Source organism: Schistocerca americana, chromosome 10 (genome assembly GCF_021461395.2).
Source record: "Schistocerca americana isolate TAMUIC-IGC-003095 chromosome 10, iqSchAmer2.1, whole genome shotgun sequence".
Lineage (NCBI taxonomy): Eukaryota > Metazoa > Arthropoda > Insecta > Orthoptera > Acrididae > Schistocerca > Schistocerca americana.
This window is the reverse complement of record NC_060128.1, coordinates 122410251-122431702: the sequence shown is the minus strand read 5'-3', so window position 1 is coordinate 122431702 and position 21452 is coordinate 122410251. Positions and strand designations below refer to the sequence as shown.

At 37.6% G+C, this 21452-nt stretch overlaps 1 protein-coding gene across 1 annotated transcript; it reads right to left on the bottom strand.

Moving 5' to 3' along the window:
* Positions 1 to 10502: 10502 nt before the first annotated feature.
* LOC124552290 (piggyBac transposable element-derived protein 2-like) lies at positions 10503 to 11057 on the bottom strand. The gene has a single exon (XM_047126567.1). The coding sequence runs from the start codon at positions 11055 to 11057 to the stop codon at positions 10503 to 10505; it is 555 nt and encodes a 184-aa protein (XP_046982523.1).
* Between the last annotated feature and the right edge of the window lie 10395 nt (positions 11058 to 21452).

Sequence of the window (21452 nt, the reverse complement as noted above, 5' to 3'; positions counted from 1 at the left end):
ACGAAGAACTGTGTAAGTTATAGGTGGTTTGGTGTGTATACCAACTGGTACTGCAGTATGTGCCAAACAGCTGTTTGTGGTAGTCAAAGTTCACACTCACTCTATGGTTCCATTTCATTGGGCTACATTCAGAACTCACATGAGTGTGCTCCACATGCTCCTGCAATAGAGGTGATTGCACTGGAATTTTACCATTGCAACAGAGAGCCAGTTTCGTCAAATAATTTGTCCGAGTGGTCAGTGTACTTTCTCATTGGAGGTTCAATGTTAAACTTAAGCCAAAATGCATGCTACACCACAGTCACAGATTCCCTTTTACTGAACTCATAGATGCAAAAAAATCTTCTGTTGAATAGTAGCCATCACACTTAAAAGTGACAAGGCATACACTACAGGCAATGCAGTGATGGAGTGCTCTAGCAGTAGTATTAGAAACTTGACAACATCCTATTTCAAATTTGCTTGACAGAATTCAGTTTCATTGTATAGTCCAGGAAATATAGCCAGCTAAAATTGTGTCAGTCTTTTTGTACTGCCCTGTAATTGGACCAAGGGGGCTCCTGGTGCTTCATTCCTTTCAATTGCTTTTGCAAGGATTGTTGAAAAATAACCTCTGTGGACAATCCAGGCCGTGGCTGGATCTGTGGAACATAGTGCGTAAGTGGGATTTGAGTTACAGAAGATGTTTTGGTTTGTAATGCCTTCATTTACTATTTTTGAATATATTTTGTTTATGAACACAGTTCAGATCATAGTCTTGCCATGGAACACTTCCTACTGTTTAAACATGTGGATAAAAAATCCTGTGTCAGGATTGCTAAAACTTCTTTATTGATTGGCAGTGTATCTGGAAATAAATATGCAACCAGTTACATTTTTGTTTTTTGGTAAGATTTATTCTATGATGAACATGTTGAGCCACTGCAGGCTTATCATCAGAGAGAGATGTTACAAGAACATTATATTGTGCAGATGCCACTGGCAGAAATGATGAAAATTTGCTAATCAGTGACAAAATGTTCATGAAACTGAAAATTGTTGTGTTGTCATGGGATATTCTTATTAAATCTGTTCCTATATTGTACGTTATCGAACTATGCACACAAATACTAGGTGCATCAAAAAAATGTGTACACACTTTGAAGCGTAATAGAAAATTTGTTTCCCGTTCTACAATGTTAAATTTCTGGAAATGGAAAGCTTAAAGTCCAATTGGAAAAATAAATGTTCTTTGCAAATGTGATTAATGTTAAAACTAGTGGCCTTCAGCATCAATACATTTCTGAGTACGAGTCACCACTGATTCCGTACATTGTACCAAAGTGTCCAATGAGATTTCTGTGCACACCGCCCGAATCTCATTCTAAAGTGTGTCCAGGTTACGTGGTTTACATTTGTACACTCTTTTACTGTTCCCCATAAGAAGAAATCCAGCAGCGTGAGATCTGGAGAGCGTGCAGGAAACTCGATTGGTCCCCTTCGTCCTATCCACTGGCCTGGCACATTGTGATCCAGGTATGCTCGTATGTCCCTATGATAGTGCAGCGGGGCACCATCTTGTTGGAAATAAAACTCATCATTACTGTATAATGCACGAATCGCAGGGAATATGGAGTCAGCAAGCATTGTTAGGTACGTTTCTCCAGTAACAGTACCTTCAAAGCGGAAAGGCCCAATGAGTCCCCTTGTAGACAAACCACACCACACATTTACACCAGGCAAATTCACAGCCTTTTCAACTGTAATGTGAGGATTATCTTCAGCCGAGTACACACAATTGTGCCTATTGGCAGTTCCATTGAGTTTGAATTGGGCTTCATCTGACCAAATTATGCTACCCATAAATCCCGGTTCACGTCTCACCGTCTCCTGAACCCATTCACAAAATTCTAACCTTCGATCTGGATCGTCGTCACTTAGCTGTTGCATCAGCCTTGGAATGTACACACAAAACTTGCATTTCTTCAGAATGTGTAGCACACTACTAGCACTTACATGACTCTCACGTGCCGCTTGCCTTGAAGATTTTTGAGTTGAACGCTGAAACAGTTCCAAGACCGCAGTTGTGGAATCATCACTTGTAGCTGTACGAGGTCGCCCTGATCGACCTTTATGCACATCACACACTGTTCCATGAATTTCGAATTTGTGTCATAGACGTGTAATTGTTAACCTTGAAGGTGGTTCTGTATCATACTGTCTTCAAACCACAGCTACATTCTCATACTTCCAGTACTACTTAATTATCTGCTTCCGCGCTTCAAAGCTCAAATGCACATCCGCCATGTTGTAGTTACTTCCTTGCCACTGCTGCAGAAACATAACATTGCTTTCTCACAGATATTTAACCTTGTAGAACGGGAAATGAACTGTCTATGGCAGTTCAAAGTGAGTATATATTTTTTTACACGCCCTATATACACAGTATTTATCCGCACTTTGTTTTACACTAATTCACAGAAAGTAAACACTGGATGTTCTTACAAAGAATATGGATATGATTAATATTACACTTTACTACATCATGATCTTCGGCATGAGATACACTGTATTACAGTACAAATATTACTAGTACAGATATTATATGTAAGTAAATTTTGCTTGCTTCAGGAGCATGTTTATAGTGGCAATATAAATGTGATACGACTTAAATGTTATACAGAAAGTAAACAGATAGAGTGGAATATTTACTATGTAATGGAAATTTTTTTATGTAAGTTACAGAACACCATAGTTGTTACGTGGCAAGGAGAACAGAATTTATGCAGGAAGATTAATATGTATTCTATTGTTTATTATGTTCTTGATGCATCAATTTCTGCTGCTTTCTCTTCAGTATATCTAATTGGTACAATAACATTAGCCTCTGCAGCTCTGAATTGGACAAATTCATTGTCTCATCTAATGTTCCCATTCTCAGTCTCCGCCATTTCGACACTCCCTCATGCCCCAAAACAGGTGATAGAGCAGGTATAACGATTTCTGGACCCATCAGATCTGTATTGTGTGCTGCAACAATTTGCAGTTGCTGCGGAACTGATTGTGGTTCGAAGAATGTGTAATCGGTATCGGTTACCTCTGAACTACTCCCTGGGGAAGAGATGATTAAAAAAAAAAAAAGAAAAAAAAGTAATAGTAGCGTGTGTCAAGATTCAGTACAAATAGCAAGCAGGTTTACGCAGAAATGTGGGAGAGGTTTGTCCAATTTCATGCATAGCACACTGATAATTTTATGGAAAATTGGCCAAATATTGTACGAATTTTACCAAACATTGTTTCATTTTCACACGTTAAATATAAAAATTTTAGTGATTCCCAATTTTGAAACATTAAGTACATAAAAAAAAACCTTAAAAGTATAAAAGTATGGGATTTGCCAGGAATTATGAGGATAGTTGGGTTGCAATGACCTCCGTCTAAAAACTTCAAAAATATCTGTTCCCAATTTTTTTGTAAGATCTTAATGTTGCCCATCTTATTGACATCCGTCTTAGACTTGATGCATGATTTCATATTGTGCAGTGTTTTCATAATCTGCCCATCTGAAATTTCTTTTCCAAAACTAACCTTGTAACAGTGTTGTATTTCCTTAATGCTATCTGCCCTCTCCCTTCTTGCGGCCGGAGTTTGTGATTTGCTGATGATAGCTGGATAACCTTTTATGATATTTTCATGAGGGCTAATTCAGAATCTTCCATTTTGGCACAGAAATAACGTAAGAAAAACTTTTGGTAACACAAACAAACTCAAATGAAACAAACTGAGAGACAAAGATGTTGGATTTTAATCTCTTTGCTGAGAACTTACGCAATAAGGAGGGGAGGTAGTGAGAAAGTACTGTCGGGTCAGAGATTATGCTTCATAGTTTTTATTCATAAGAAAATGGTACCTTTCTCTGATAATGTGCTTTGGCTCTGAATATTTACTCTGGAGAATATTCTCGTTTTTATTCATACGACCATTCTGATGTAATTTTCATTCTTTTGTCATTTGTTAGGCTGTAACATTTCCACTCCACAGAAAGTCAGATCTGATTCTCTAGACATCTCAAATAAATAGCGTTAATACATTTCATGTTCCAGCCAATTGAAATTTCTATGCACTTCTCATAGCAAAGGCGATTTTATATGATTAAACAAAATGATTACCTCAGTATTAACAATCAAGCATAAACAGCAAAATAGTTAACAGACCACTACAACGGCTTCCAATAGAATAATGTGAACACGCGCGTGGAGTCCCCCCCCCCCCCCCCCCCCCCCCCTAATGGCTAATGGCCATCGCTTTGTGCATCAACATGTTGAGTATACTGTGCATTTCTTATCTAAGGCGTCGACCCCCACCTTTTGTGTTGTTATAAAAGGCAATGATTTCTGATTTTTGGGTTTCTGGATCAGCTGACTGGGTATGGTGCATTGAGGATACAAGTAGGATGGCTTTGCCTTTCTCCTACTTCTCTTTCCTTGGCAGGTAAAAATTCTTTCGATATTTCTTGTTTATTTTTTCGCACTGTTCCTACGTATGTCAAGCCCCTTTTCCGTTGTTCATGTATGAAGACAATGGACGAAAACCAATTATCTGTTGTGATATTGCGGTTACTTCCTATAATGGGTTTAGTCATTTGCAACACTGCTAGAGTTGGCTTGGAAAATTTCTTCTCCTCATCAGTGAGTGTTCTGCCATCACTATCCTTTACGAAGTAAATGTAGGCGTTTAGCAAGTAGGTTTTTGCATCTGCCCAAGCTACTATTTTGAGTCTATATTTTCTAGGTTTGCTGGGGATATACATTTTAAAGCAGCATCGACCACGAAAGCCCACCAACTTTCGTCAGTGCAAGCATACATTCCAGTTGAGTAGCTAGCCATACAGTTTTTCATAAACTCTTGAGAAACCCATTTTATACGAGCCGTTGCATCGCATTTTTTCCTCACATCTCTGTCTGAGGCGTCATCAAAGCGTATACTGAGCAGTAACACCAAGACCCTCTTCAGTGACATTGTACAACAAAAAATATCACGACCAGTACTGTCGGTTGCAAACATAACTTGAAGATCTTCATTATTAGATTTGAAGATGGCTATGAACATGAGAATCCCCAAAAAAGCCTTGAACTCGGTCAGATCCAAGTCTTTGTAGTCAGTTCTTGTATCATCAGATAACTTTTCCCTCATGAGGGCCAATTTTTTATTGGTTTGCAGAATTATTTCATTCAGTATTCTCTCACTAAAAAGTAGCGTCCAAGCAGTCTGGGGTCTACAAATCTGACCAAGGGCTTTAGCAGGGCCAATTATTCCCGGTAAATGTGAAACGATATTATGTTTCCTTGTGTGAACATTTGAAGCTGGAGGTTTTTTGGACCATATGAAACGGTTCTTCCCACAATACTTCTTTCGCTCGTATTGACGATTCTGCCTTTTTGAAAGGCGTTCATTTTCATCTGATGACGATGTGTCTGTTTCAAAGGAATGTGGTGGTTGTAGTGAACTTGGTGATGATCCAGGAAGTGTAGCATTAGGTATATCATGCATTTCATTCTCTGCTTCACATACTTCTTGCTCTGATTCGGTTTCATGGGCACTCTCAAAACCTTGTTTTATATCATTTTCATCCCCACTACATTCACTCTGACTCATCCAGTATAGATCTCGCACGGTCACCAAATCCAGGATCACTAGGTTTCATAGACCACCTTGTAGATGGCATGTCAGCTGAAAATCGGAAAACAAGAAAATCTCTGGGTAACTAATGTGGTTATCAATAAGCAGAGTTTCTAGTAATAATGAATCAGATAAACTCACGGCTTTGATGAGAAGTGCATCCAGGGTTATTAGTTATCACAGGAAACCTGCTAGATGCCATACTACCTATAAAATAGAATATGAGAATATTCGCAAAAAAGTTCCGCAACTGGTGAGGTTGGGTTAAAAATACCCAGTAACTTTAAAAAATCACGTGTAAAATCAAACAACTCACCGCTTTGTTGAGTACCGCACTTCAGTTCGACTTGCAACAAACTGACTTGAAGGTATAGAAACCAACAATGATGTACTCATGACAATCTGGTAATAATGGGGCTTCAAAGATTTAGCCGGGTATCTGACATGCAACATCATGTTACAGGTTAATTTGACTGGGATGATTGGAAACGGTGGTGTTCTGTGTGTCACTGTTGGTGGTTTTGCTTTCTGACATAGCTTGCATATTGCCAGGACTTTACGGATTCTCTTTTCCATATTGTAAAAATAACATGTGTCTCATAATTTTTGAAAACATTTCTTCACACCAAAGTGGGCATAACTGAGATGTCTGTACCAAATGAGTTTATTTACAAGTTCGTCTGGTAGATTCGTTAAATATCTGTTCATGGGCGTCATGTTTTCAAAATATTGCACTGGAGTTGAAAATTTCGACTGCTCATAACTTTGCATCATTATGATGTAATGCTTTACACGATCTTGTGTAGTCTCTGACCAGTAAGCAGATAAGAATGCGTGATGAAAATCACCATATGTGTGACATTCACGTACTATTGAGCGCATTCTTGTTGCAGGCTCCCCTTCAAGAAATGAATTCCAGTTTGTGGCCAATTGGCCATGTTGGTGGTAAAGAATAGTCAAATTGCCGTAAACACTCTCGAGGGTGGATTTCGTGACTAGCATTCCAAAAAATTTTAAATTTCCTAACTGTGAGAAAATGCTTATAGCCAAACTCATCATTTTTCTTAGCGGATGAGTTTTGTTTTACAGCATGACTTACGTTTCCTTCATTACGTCCCCCAAACGTGTCATATTCACGAGAAAAGTTGTCAGCATTTCCGTAATTAACACGCTCATTGTCGTTATCAATTTGGTAATTATCGGATCTACCAGTGTCATTGCTGCGATCGATCTTTTCTTCGATGCTGGCAAGCTGTTCCTGTATATTTTTCACGTCACGTTTGTTTTGCTGCTTAATTGTCATCTGTCCTTGTTTAAAACGTTGCAGAGACTGAAATTCTTCGGTATCCGCGATCGGTATCGGCTGAGTGTCATCTGACCTCGTATCTAGCCCGCTACTCAGTTCCGTCACTTTCATGGATAATTCATCTACCTGTGTAGCTACTGTCGTTAATTGAGTTTCTATCTTTGATACTTCATTGGTGGTCTGTTATTGCGACGACTCAATATTTTTCGATAATTCCTCTACTCGCAGTTCTTGTTGTGACGTCTGTAGTTTCACTTCAACAATATCAACATTTTGTACGTGATCAAGTCAGGATACAAGATTATTAATATCTGATTTGAATTCTTCACGTACCTGACTTTTCAACTGACTGGTCATGTCTTCAAATTTACGATTTAAATTGTCATTCACCTCAATGTGAGATTCTCTTTAATTTCGTTCTGAAGCAATTTGAAATTCTTTGCATTATTGTTGTTAAATTCAGTGAGTTTACTCTCCTGTCTGTTATTAAATTCAGTGAGTTTACTCAGTAATAATTGTAAAACATCATTACTGGGAGCAGGGAATACAACGTTACTCTTCTCTATTAAAGCAGAAGCAGTACCTGCATTTCCACTAACAGAAGGAAAGGCAAAATTACTCCGCACTATCAGAGTGGCAACGAGACCTGAATTTCCACCAAAAGTGGGGAAAACAAAATTACTCTGCACTTTTGAGGTGGAAGCAATGCTGAAATTTCTCATAATGAGTTCGGTTTGCGTCACTGTATTGTCATGTCCTAAGTTGCGTGTAGCACACAGTTGTTCATCATGCATTGTTGGCAAATGATCACCTACATTCCGATTCTGCGCAGTATTGTTAAAAAATTCCTGGATCTCAATATTCTCAAAAGAATTTTCTACTCTCTGTTCCGAATTTTTGGAAACTGCGTTTGAAACTGCTTCTACATTCATGTTCAGAACCGTATCTACGTTCACGTTTGCAGTAACATCTGCATTCTTTTCCATTTTCTTTTGTGCTCGCGTCATTATTGTCGTGATACGAACGAAAACATCTCACTAAAATACACCACTATCCTAAAAATACCACTGTTCAATTAATTATTACACAATGCACCAAGAAATTCAAAGACAAGACTGCTGAAATAAAATTTTGTGTTAATACAAAGCAGTGCACAAGCGATCAAAATGCTGTGCCTCCACTAATGATTACCGTTGCGTAAGCTTGCACTTGGCAGTAGAAAGATGAAGCATATCTAACTACGACTCATCCAAAAAAAAAAAAAAAGAGTATCCTGGCAGGCATGTCGACTGGTGTATGTCGTGAGCTGTATCTTCTTATCTCATGTTTTCTACTGAAAATCTCATGCTTGTGCTCTTGTTAACTTTACTATTACAGAGATCGCCTAAACTTTATTTATTTTTTTATTGGTTCTGTGCGCAACAAATAACTTACTTAGTCTTTCTGCTGCCACTGCTTGATCTGCTGTATTCCATTATTTAACAAAAACATAAAAAAACCTATTATTCATGCTGAGTGCAATGCATGTTCTGTATGGCAGCTCCTGCTGTTGCTGCGGTTGCTGCTGCTTACTACAACTACATATAATTCAAGAGAAAGGGTTTGGTCAAACCTAAACTCGATAAATGATAACTCAAACAAGTAATTCCTTTTTTCAAAAACTATATTCTGAAACTGATTCTTTCGCATTCAATTAACAAAACGCTAGAAGCTCTTCGAACAATCACTTCGTATGTAAATCTGCCTCCAGTGGCATTAAAGCAATATTACAAATTAATCAAACTCTTGAGGCAGACTGAAATACTTCTCAATTAAATACATAGTGAAACAATTCCCTGACAATTACAAAAGAAATCAATGACAAAATCAATACTTAATCTATTTGTCTAACAATGGTTTCCATTTAAGAATTCAACTTCTATCATTAACAAAATTACCATCTGCTGCTACGCACATACACAAACCCTTTTCTTTAAATTAATAAGCGTGCTGCAAATTATAAGAAATATTAACTCAATACCAAATACTGTGTCGCTGCTGGCGGACATGGCAGTACAGCAGCTCGACGACAACCCCCTCGCCCAACACACCTGCGCACCACAGCAGGCGGGCTCCTACACTGGCTTCCAAACTGCCACTAATTAATCCGTGTGCTGCGAAGCGCAACAACAATATCTTAGATTCCAGAGCTTGTGTATGTGTGCTGTAGCCAACTTTTAAATCCTAAGAGAGTATTGCCAACTCTCACAATTCTTCTGAAGCTCCTCTACTTACTGGCCAGGGTAGTGGCTCACAAACTCAACAGGCATATCAGAGGCAATGATAAATGTTTTTCATATGGAACCCAGAGGGACTATACTATACTTGGGTGCATTTATGTCATCCCTCCCGGCAATATCAGACAAGTGGTGTAGCCGAACCACGATTACTCTCTCTGCCAACTTCTTAGTATTTTATGCTGTTGTGAAAAAACTCAGTTCTGTCATCTCATGGCCAAAACCAATGTGAAAGCTTCTGAAGTATAAAGTCAGAAGATGCATTAAATATAAGACGTGGCTGGGTATATAAGTAAAAGGGTGTGTGGTGTGCGTTTACGATATAACGGTGAATTTTGGTGTGTTGCACTCTTCTTGTAGAACCACTAGTAGACAGGCTCACTCAAAAGTGTTAATACAGACTCTCATTATTCGTGGAACTGACCCGCAAATTGTGGGGATGGTCAGAACAGACCAGAGACATCCATTTCACTCTAAAAGTTGACTACAGGACGTGTGTTATTTTGACAGTGTGTAAACAATCATATTTACAACCATATGTGTCACTGAATGGCTTTCTCGGGTGTGGTCCTGCCGGATTACTCTCTCAGTATAAGCACAGGCTGTGTGTCACTGGAGCACCCCTTAACGGCGCACATTTTAACCCTTTGAGGCCCAGGAATAAACATAAGATGAAAATTATAACAATTTCTATCAAAATCTACTTTTATTGTCTCAAAAAGCAATAATATAGTGCAATAACAATAAAATTTATATTCCATAATAAAATATTCTAGGAGGTTTCACAGTGAAACCACTGGGCTGTTAATGACCATTTTCATGGCTACATTTTCTTATGAAATTCAGTGAAACAATTTTATGTTTTTGTTAAGCACAAACCCACATTACACATTTTGCAGAATGATCTTGTTTGATGTGGTGGCTCTTTAGCAGTACCACAGTGTGCACATCTCGGAGACAGTCCTTTTTCTGGCATATGGGGTGCACTGTCAAGTCGCTTTTCTGGTGCAACAAATGGCTTGAATTTGTTCTGCTGGATCTGAGATCTCTTGTGATTAGGAGTTGATGACAAAATTGCTCCAACTAGACCAGCAGTTACAGACAGTCTGAATTGCTTCAGAGTTTTCTGATCGTTATCACAATGTTCATTATAAATGATGCAGGCATTTATAACAGTGACATCAAGAAAGTGCCAGAAAATTCTGTGCCACCATTTCTTGCTTTTTCTATCAATCTCATAGATTGATTTCAACATGTCGGATTTATCTACAAGCCACCATATAGGTATTGTAATCCTTTACAATATCTGGGCACAATATTTCTGTGCGAGAACCATCTTTGGATTTCCAAGATGCTGTGTTCATATTTTCAATGTTGTGGAAGTTTGAAAGAAACTGTATTGGTTTACGATCTTTCCAAACCAATGCCGTGATACCTTGGCCACTACAACGAAACTGGAACTCTCCGCGGGACATGTTCTTTTCATTTTCGAAGTCTTTTGGGAACCCAGCTCTGCCTTTCCTCACTGTCGCACAGGCATATATTCCTTGTTTCTTCAGATCGAGCATCAGGGGTACAGAAGTAAAATAATTATCAAAGTACAGCTTGTGATGCTTTCCTGTTAATTCTGAACTAAGGTGTTTTACATCTCTGGCACCTAGACACTTTCCTACCTCCTGACTGATTTTCCCAGTATAAAGCTGAAATTTGGAAACATAACCAGTTTCATTTGCCATTACCCAAGCTTTGTAGCCATGTTTTATGGGTTTTTGTGGCATATGCTGCTTGAGGCTGGATCTACCTTTGAAACGAATCATTGATTCATCCACAGCAAGGTGTTCTGTTGGCTTATAACTTTCTGTGTACCTCTTGCTAAGATAGTCAAATAGTGGGCGTATCTTGAACAATTTATTGAAGCCTTTTTCTCCCTTTTTTGATTGCTAGCTGTTATCATTTGCATGAATATGGTCTAGCAACCACGAAAATCTATTCTGAGGCATGAGATCTGAAATGTATGAATCATGGAGAACTGGATCAGTGGACCAATAATTCCTATATGAATGATATTTTTTTATACGCATTAGTAAATTTATGACAAGAAATTTCTTCATTTCGTCAATATTGGTTGGTTTGAAAACTGTGGAACCTCCAAGCTTTTGAGTTGCATATAAATTTGTTTGATACACCAGACGGTCTAATAAATCATCACCCAATAAGCAACCAAATATTTCAGTGGAACTTGATTTGTTAGATGAGATATTTGAACCATATTCTTGTGAAAACTCAGTTGTTGCATTTGACCGTATCTGTTGCACCCATTCAATATGCTCATTTATTTCTGCATTGTCATCGCACACATAACCGTCATTGTTGCCACTATTAACGTGAACAGAGTCCTTTTCAGCACAAACACCTTCATTCACATCCTCTTCAAATTCAACTACACTCTCATCAGGTAAAAGAAGTCGAAGTTCTTCATCAGTTTCGCCTGATTCACTTCCAGTATCCAAAGCAGCCGACTCAGTATCACTTGGAATTTCAGCAAGTATGTCCACTAGCATATTTGTGGTTAGGTCATAAGCTCTGAATTGCTGATTTACTCTTGATGTTGGTCTATTATCCATAATGATGCACTGTAAAGAATAAAAGAATTTACCATTTGTAGGTCGTTATGTCCCAGTGGTTTCATTCTGATACCACTCACATATTCATAAAAAAACTAAACTTTACATTATAATTATAAATAAAAATATCTTCCAAATATCATAAAATGAAGCATAAAAATAATCCATTACCTGAAATTCTTATTATCTGCTGTATATAACGTCACAAAACAATTTTATGTGAAGGCTGTGTCGAAAGCACATGTACTCAGCACAGCACTACACAAATAATGCTTTTACCCGACAACAATCACTTTGTTACCGCAAGTAGCTGGTGCTGACGCTAGATGTCACCAGCAATCAACGTGGGGTGGTGGTTTCAAGAATGAACCTCTGGATCGCAAAAGCAGGCAAATTAAAAATGTGGTTTCAGACTGAAACCACTTGGCCGGAAAGGGTTAAAGCATGGTCCAACACATAAACAACCCTGGGATATTACTTCCCAGAGCAACCAACAGCCCCGCCCGCAAGCAACCAGCACTGTCAATAACTTAATGTTATGGCAACAAAGTAAAGAAGGCCTTTCTTATTCACTGAACACATTGTCACAAACCCAGGCACGGTATGCAGATTCATTACAAACCAGTATCAGCAAAGTTAATGGACAGTAACCACATTGCAATTATCATAATGTGAAGGCATCTGTACACATGGGTGGTGAGTAGGGCTTGTTTGAACATGAACTAAAACTGTTCGATCAGTTTACGTCTCAGTTCGGGAAATCTCATGTTGTGTTAGATCTTTTGATCTGTCTGTGATCCAGTGACTTTTGTTGGTACTATCAAGATGACCTATCTTAACTTTTCTAATGCACAGTGGATTTGAACAATAAAATGAACTGTGAAACGTGAACTGAAGTATCTTCAAGGGTGTAGGAATGCTGAGAAATGCTGTAGGGTTTTGAAACAGTATAAGCGATTTTATGTTTCTATACTGAGGATGTGCCGTCTGTACATGATGCCATTAAGAGTAACAAAATAATAATGTTATTACATTAACTCTTTTTATTTCCTCTCCAGCCACTTCATTACAGTAGTTCACTGAACAATCCTTCACTACGCATGAGTATACTCATTATACTTCTTTGGTACTCTATTCTTCTTCTTCATGGATGGATCACTGAGGACCACGCATAATCACCATTTGTTAACCTTCCTTTTCACCTAGTATTCCTTCATACACAACGAATGGGCTAGTTTTCATTGCGCAGACCACATATGTCAGTTAGTTTTTCTCCGTTCTTCCTCAAAACCCCATGTGTTTGTAATTTTTCTGATTTCATTTCTATCATGTAGATTTGGAGACCCTAATTCTCTCAGGTCTTTTCCCATCTGTTTGTACCAGTTCGGTCTTGTAGTTTCGTTCTTTAAAAATGTATGGATTTTGTGCATTAACCTGTTTGAGTCCATTCTTACTAAATGCCCCATGAATTGGATTCTTCTCATGCGCATTGTGTCTGTTATTTTGGAGATATTTTTATATATTTCTGCATTGGGTTTTGGATAGTGCACACCATTTTTATTTCGTGTACCTAGGATTTTCCTCATTGTTTTACATTCTTTCACTTCTAATTCCCCTTTTAGTGTTTTGTGTTGAAGATTTAGTGTCTCAGATGCATAGAGAGCTTCGGGCTTAATTACTGCTGTGTAGTGTCGTATTTTGCAGTTCCATGAGAGACCCTTTTTGTTGCAAATGTTTTTTGTTAACTGGAATGCCGTCACCATTTCCTGGACTCTTGATCTGACAGATTTCTTTTCATTACAATTTTCTGCAATCCATTCACCTAAATATTTCAATTCTTTTACTCGAGAGATGTAGTTATTACCAATTTTGAGATTGGAAGGTGCATCTTTGATGTCAGTCATAAATTTTGTTTTTTCAAATGAAATTTCTGATCCTATTTTTGCTGCCTGCTCTTGTAATAATTCCAGCTGTTTCTATGCATCGATAATGTCTTGGGCGATCAGTGCCATGTAGTCAGCAAATGCTAAACAGTCTTATTCTATGCCCTTACATTTTGGTCCCAGTCTATGTGCTGGTGCACCTGCTTTTCTCCATTCTTGAACAACTTTTTCAAGAGCACAATTGAAGAGCACTGGGGACAGTCCATCCCCTTGTCATACTCCTGTGTCTATTTCAGATTCTGTGCTCAATTCTCCCATAAATTTTACTTTGGATTTGGTCTCCGTGAGTGTTTTTTTTATTATGTTTGTTGTCTTTTGATCTAGTCCAAATTCTGCTAACACTTCAGAAAGGGATTCTCGGTCTATAATGTCATATGCTTTTTTAAAGTCGACAAATGTGATGACATAACTTTTGTTTGAAGTACTATGCAAATATGTCATCGAGTTTTTCAAGTTAAAGATTTGTTCTACGCATGATCGACCTTTCCTGAATCCTCCTTTGTATTTGCTTGGTTTTGAATCCAGCTGAGGTTCTGCTCTGTTTAATAGAACTTTAGACAGAATTTTGTATGTTGTTGACAATAAAGAGATTCCACGATAGTTGTTGGGGTCTGTTTTACTTCCTTTTTTGTACAGAGGATGTGTGATTGCTGTCTTCCAATCTGTGGGGATTTTTTTCAGTTTTCCAGACTTCATCTACAATTTCTTCGAGTTGTGCAGTAAGATTTTCTCCTGTATTTTTCCATAATTCTGTGATGATTTGGTCTTCTCCTGATGCTTTGTTATTTTTTAGTAACTGAATAATCTCTTTAATCTCCTGTAAACATGGTGGCTTTGAGTCTGGGTTTCGTTGTGTATGGCGGGACCCAAATTTTTCTGCAGGCTTTCCACAATTCAGTAATTTAGAAAAGTATTTTGCAAGAATTTCACAGTTTTCGGTATTGGTATGGGCAATTTGTCCATGTTCATTTTTGAATTGGAGTGATGGAGGAGAGTACTTTGTTAATTTTTGTTTGAATACTCTGTAGATATTTTGGGAATTGTTTTTCTTGAAATCATTTTCTTTCTCTTGCAATTTTTTGACTTCGTGTTGTTTATGGACTGATCGTATTGCTTTTGTGACTGTTTTCCTGATATCTTTGAGATCTTCCAGGGTCTTTTGATTTTTGTTGAACAACCAATTTTGCCACGGCTGTTGTCTGAGATTTATCCATTGGTCACACTCGTCTGTCCACCATGGGTGTTTGTGTGTTCTTGTTTGCGTTGCTACAGTTTTAGCTGCTTTTAAAAGTCCTACTTGCAATTGTTGCCAATTTTATGGTTTTAAATTTTATGTTTCTTTTGTAAATTGTTCATCACCATTTATCTTTTACACATCATATTAATGGTGTGGAGATTTCTTAGTGAATTTTCTTTTTTCTGGAATGACATCTAGGGAGAATTTTGTTGGGTAATGGTTGGAATGTAGGTCTTGTCCGTTAAGGACTTTTAAGTTTCATAATTTCTACTGTATTTATGTGGGAGATCATTACATGATCCAACTGATATTCATCTAGTGATGGGATTTGGTGAGATCCAAGTTTTGGTTTTCAAGGCTCTTTTCTTGAAAAATGTCGATTTGGAAAAATAGGTCATGGTTTTTGCAGATTTCAATGAGTCGCATGCCCTTCCGGTTGGTCTGTGTATGTCCTGACCATTTACTTACCCAACATTGATATTTCTTTTCTTTACCAATTTGTGCATTGAAATTATCCATAAGGATTTTGGCATGGTTATTTGGGATTTTTTGGAGAATATTATCTAATTGGTTCTAGAATTATTCTATTTCTTCTACTTTGTTTTTGTTAGTGATGTCAGTTGGTGCATGTCTATTGATTAGAGTGTATATCTTATTAGCTGATTTTATTGTCATCGTGGAGAGCCGACCCGAGTAAGATTTGAAAGTGGTGACTGAATCAAGTATTGATTTATCTACTATAAATCCAGTTCCAAATTGTGGACAATTTGCCATGGCTCGTTTTCCAGGTTTTCCTTTGTATATCCTGTATCCTTCAGAATCAAAAGGTTTTCCATCTGTGTATTGTGATTCCTGAAATGCGAGAATTTTGATTTTACATTCTCTGGATTTGTCCAGGATGTTTTTTAATTTTCCCATTTTTAAGAGAGAATTTACATTAAATGTCTTTAGCCAAATGCTCGATTTTGGCCTGATTTTGTTATTACGGAGTTTTGTGGCACTCCGATTTACCTCCATGCACACTTCTTTGGTCTCCCCAAAATCCCAGTAGACCACTTGTGGTTTTTCAGCTGTGGGATTTGACCCACTGGTAGGGTTGCCATAATCTCGGAATCCAAAACCAGGACAAAACTTACGGTCACTGTAGCCGATCGAAGGAAATAAGAGGAATAAGGAGTCTTCATGCCCATAAGCTAAGGGAAATGTGCATTCGATTAATGATCTAGAGTTTAGGAAGGACTGCTTCCTTAAGAAAGCATTTATTGCAAAAAATAAGAATATGCATTACATTATTCAGTACACGAAGTTCTATTGTCATCATTTGAGCTTTTCTTATACCAATCGTATTTCTCAGAACCTTGAATAGATGAAAGGAACTTAATCTGGTTCTCAATCAGTTTATGAAATTCACTGCAACTTACATTTTTCATATTGTACTGTATTTGCATCATTGCATTAACTGATTTTACTGTTAACCTATTCCTTTTTTCTGTCCACTGAGAATTCATGAGGGAAAAGACTCTCTCTACATTGGTGTTATGACTGGGAATGGAGAAATAAAATTCCACAATTTTCAGCAACTCTGAATATTGCTCACTAGAAATACAATTATGAATGAAGAACACTCATTTCTTATGCGACATCATATTCTCAAAACTTTCATCTTTGACCCCCCCCAAAACACACTTTAATTTCAGTACTTGGTCAAAGGGAAGGGACTCATTCAATTTACAGCTTGTGTTTTCATGCATCCACTTGAATGTCTTTTCAACATTTTCCCATGAAGGTACAGTCTTTAGCAAAATCCAGTCAAAATGTTTAATATCAGACAAGGGCTTACGCCATTTTATCAAGCAATCAATAACAGTTTGATAGAAAAGAGAGACTTCCCCTAGAAATGTAGACTGCTGATATTGTGTGAGGTCAGACATTAATTCTTTAACTTTAGACGTAACGAAAACACACTGTTTTCTCTCTCCTAAAATTTGCAGTATATTTTCTAGCTCCAGTCTTACCTCATTCACTGATATGTCTTCCCTCTCAATGCTGCTAACTGCCCTCTGGAAAGGATTCATTTGTGAATACAAGAAGAGCAGATACATTTCACCAACAGAATCAGAAAAGAATTTCTTGAGAAGGGAAGGACATGTATCAAGTGAAAGAAAGTAAGACTTAAGTGCCTTAAACATGTGGATGAACCTCTCTATAGCAGGAAACATGGTGAGCCACCTGGTTGTTACATGGAACTGTGAAGAGGAAAAACGTATAATAGAATAATTTTTCTAGGAAAACAACGATTTCAATGGGTCTGTGTATAATCGTAATGTTACTCACCCGCAAATTTTGCAGAAAGCTTCGTATTCTGTTCTTCCTCACTTTATACATGGAAACTGTTCAGTATATTCCTCCCTGTACTTAACCTTCCGTCTAGCTGACATTATTAAACCACCAGGCAAATAATAACAACTATTTAATACAATATAACACAACAAAATTGCAAGCACAACAAACCATGTGAACATTCAACAAGCTAATCAAATAGGATAATACTCTTCATTGCCAGAGATGACTGACCGCCCACAGTATCGACAACTCGCAATCTCGCAAATCGAAGAGGATGTACCGTACGCCTGAGCCTGACTGCCCATTGTTTCCATATCTCGAAAGCTGTTCTGTTCTGTTTGGATTTTATATAATGTGAAGGCAAAGAGATAACATATTGATGCTTCTTTGACAGCAGTTTTTGAAATTACCGGAAGTTGACTTCAAATCTAGCAAATATGGCAGACATTTGCCTTTTCGGCCCGGACGTTTTCATTTACCCTAAAATCGCGGACTGTCCGTGAAATCCGTGGCGTATGGCAACCCTACCCACTGGGGTAATGTGTCTTTGAAGGTGCTGTATCCATGTTGATTTGTTTGGACTGGGTTTGTGACTGAAATTAAGATTTCAGTCTGGTTAAATATTTGTACTCTATATTTATTTGCCACTTCCCTATTATTTCCGATGTTGTTAGTAGCCATTTCCTTTACCCTTTACCCTTTAGCCTTACCACCTCTTCCCTTCTGGTCTTTCCTAATTAATTTTTCTGACTACATGCACTTTACTCTCCCCTTCTCGGATAAGAATCCTAATACGTTCACACAAAGCAGAGCATTTCATTGCTCATCATCAGATCTTCCTATGATTTACCTTTTCAAGCTCTCATTATCCTCATTCAAACTGTTCACATGTTACAATAACAACAAAAAATTCTTATTCTATCTACACACTTTAACTATCTGTTTGTTTGGTGCTTATGTCGATTTGACCACAAGAATGTCTATGGGTGTGGGAATATGGAGAAGTGTGGGAGGCGAATGCTCATGCAAGATGAAGAAAACAATTTGACAACTGGGGTTGCATGTAGCAGTCACAGAAAGACTGGCCCCACACATATTTATTACTCGCTACTGAGGATGTGCTTCCTCTGTTACATGATGCTTCTGGTTATTCACATCTCTACAATCAGTGGATTTTATTCTCTTTTTTTGATCTGTACAGACTTGTGCTTTCTTTTATTCCTTTCAGTAGATTTAGGTGAAGTTGGTGCATTGTGGTCGCTCTTCTCCCAAATGTGCTTCGTCACAGATTCTGCAGTTTCTTTGAGCCAGAATCTCACAGGATGGGTCAGGATTTCTCCAAAGCAGTTTATTTTATATATACACACACACACACACACACACACACACACACTTACTTATCGCGAATGGACCCAGAAGGATCACGCAAAGCTTTCTGACGTCGTTTCTTCCATACTTCTTTCATTCGTTCTCCATGTTTTCTTTTTCTTTCTTCTGTCCATTTTGTTCCTGGTCTCTTTAGTGCTTCCTTCTCCAACAATACAATCCACTTTTCCACCTTATTTCTAAAAGTTTTTCTATCTTTGACATCTTTAAGTTCAATATTTGCTTTTTGTAAATCTAATTTTACTTGGCTAATCCATGGTGTTGTTGATTTGACTTTTTCTATGTAAGTGAGAATTCTGTTGGTGAGTTGTGTGGGGGGAAGTCTAGTGACATGTCCATAAAATTTTAATCTTCGCCTTCTTATGTCTGCTGCCAGGTTTGATATAGTTTCTGTGGTTCTTCTTGATTGTATCCGGTATCCTTCTTCTGTTAATTTTGGACCTAAAATCTTTCTCATAATTTTGCGTTCTTCATTTAGTATTTTTTCTAAATCACATTTTGTGTGGAGTGTGAGCGTTTCACTAGCATATAGTGCTGCTGGCTTAATTACTGCGCAGTGGTGTCTGATTTTTGTGTTCGAGGAGATGCATTTTTTATTGTATATTTCATGTGTCATACCATATGCTCTCTTCATTTTCTGTTGTCTGATCTTCTGTGCAACTTTCTCTCCTCCGGTTGGCTCCAAAATTTCACCTAGGTATTTGAAATGTTTTACTCTATTTATTTTTCCATATTTTGTGTTCAAACTGTGTATATGGAATTTCGTACAGAAAAATTCTGTCTTTTGAAACGAAATTTGTAAACCTACTTTATCTGCGCATTCCTTAAGGATCTCTATTTGTTTGGTGGCGATTTCTTCATCATCTGCAAGTATGGCCAAGTCGTCCGTGAATGCTAAACAAGATATCTCCACGTTGTCTTTGGTTCTACCAAGATGGATTGGTTTCCAGTAGGATTGATTTTTTAATTCTTTTTCCCATTCCTTAATGACTTTATCCAGGACTATATTAAACAGAAGTGGAGATAGCCCGTCACCTTGACGTACTCCAGTTTTTATGAGAAAAGGTTCAGAGATTTCTCCCCTGAATTTAACTTTAGATACAGTGTCTGTCAGTGATTCTTTGATAAGCCTTAGTGTTTTGGAGTCAAGTCCGAGTTCCTCTAAAATGTTAAACAAAGATTGCCGGTCAATTGAGTCATAGGCTTTCTTAAAATCTACAAATGTACAAATTATGGGGGCATTTCTAATTGCTTTGTGTTTTAATATTGTCTTTAAATTAAATATTTGTTCTATGCATGAGCGACCGGGGCGGAAGCCTGCTTGATAATCACCAATTTGGCGTTCCAGCTGCTCTTGTGTTCTTTTCAGCAGGCATGTTGAGAGAATTTTGTAGGTGACTTGTAAAAGTGAGATTCCCCTGTAGTTATTGACATTTGTTCTGTCTCCTTTTTTATGTAACGGGTGAATAAGGGCACATTTCCAATCCTCTGGTAATTTTTCTGTTTCCCATATTTTTGTTATTATTTTTGTGGGCTCTTGCAACGTCTTTGGTCCTAGGTTTTTTAATAGCTCTGCAACAATGCCATCTTCGCCAGATGTTCTATTATTTTTTAAGTTTTTAATGTGACATTTGATTTCTTCCTGTGTTGGTGGTAATGAATCCGGTTGAGCGTTGGCACTGATTTCTTTGGGAAACCTTAAACTAGGTTCTGGGCAATTTAGTAGGTTAGAAAAATATTGATCCAATACTTGACAGTTTTCCTGGTTTGTTAGGGCTAATTTACCGTCTGGTTTTCTGAAACATAAATTTTGAGGGATATATCCTCGTATTTTATCTGCGAAAGTTCTGTAGAAGTCTCTTGTATTATAGTTTTGGAAATTTTCTTCTATGGCATCCAGTTGTGCCTTTGTGTACTTCCTTTTTGCTTGCCTAATAGATTTTGAAACCTGTTTTCTAACCTCGTTAAGTAAATGTAGACTTTCTTGTGATTTTTTACTGTTATATTCTTGAAATGCCTTTTTTCTTCTTTCCAATGCATTTTCACAGTCTGAATCCCACCAAGGGTGTTTGAATATCTTTTTCAAGGGAATAGTTTCCTTAGCTATTCGCGTGATTTTAGAATGAAATTCTTCCCATGTGTTTGCCTTTTCCTTCTCCCATTCTTCTTTTACTTTAGATTCTTTAATCTTCTTGGTGTCATATTTCTGTATTTCTGTTTTCTTCTGATGACTTCTTCGTGCTGTAAACTTGATTTTAATTCTAGTTAGGTAATGGTCTGAATCAATGTTTGCTCCTCTGCGTACTTGGACGTCGTAAATTTCTTTTTGTACTGGGTATGAAATCGCCACATGATCTATTTGAAACTCGCCAATTTGTTGTATAGGAGATCTCCATGTCTTTTGTTTTCTTGGACATTTTCTTAGAGATGTTGACATTATCTTCAGGTTATTCTGCTTACATAGTTCGACGAGCCTTGTACCATTTTTATTGGTAAATTTATGTGCAGGATATTTGCCTACAGTTTTTTGGTGGATTTTCTCTCTACCAATTTGGGCATTAAAATCGCCGAGTAGAACTTTTGTATCATCTTTTGGAATCTTGGCCATTATATTCTCCAGATTTTCCCAGAACTTTTCTGTTTCTATGGGGTTTTTCTTGTTGTCTCCGTTTGTGGGAG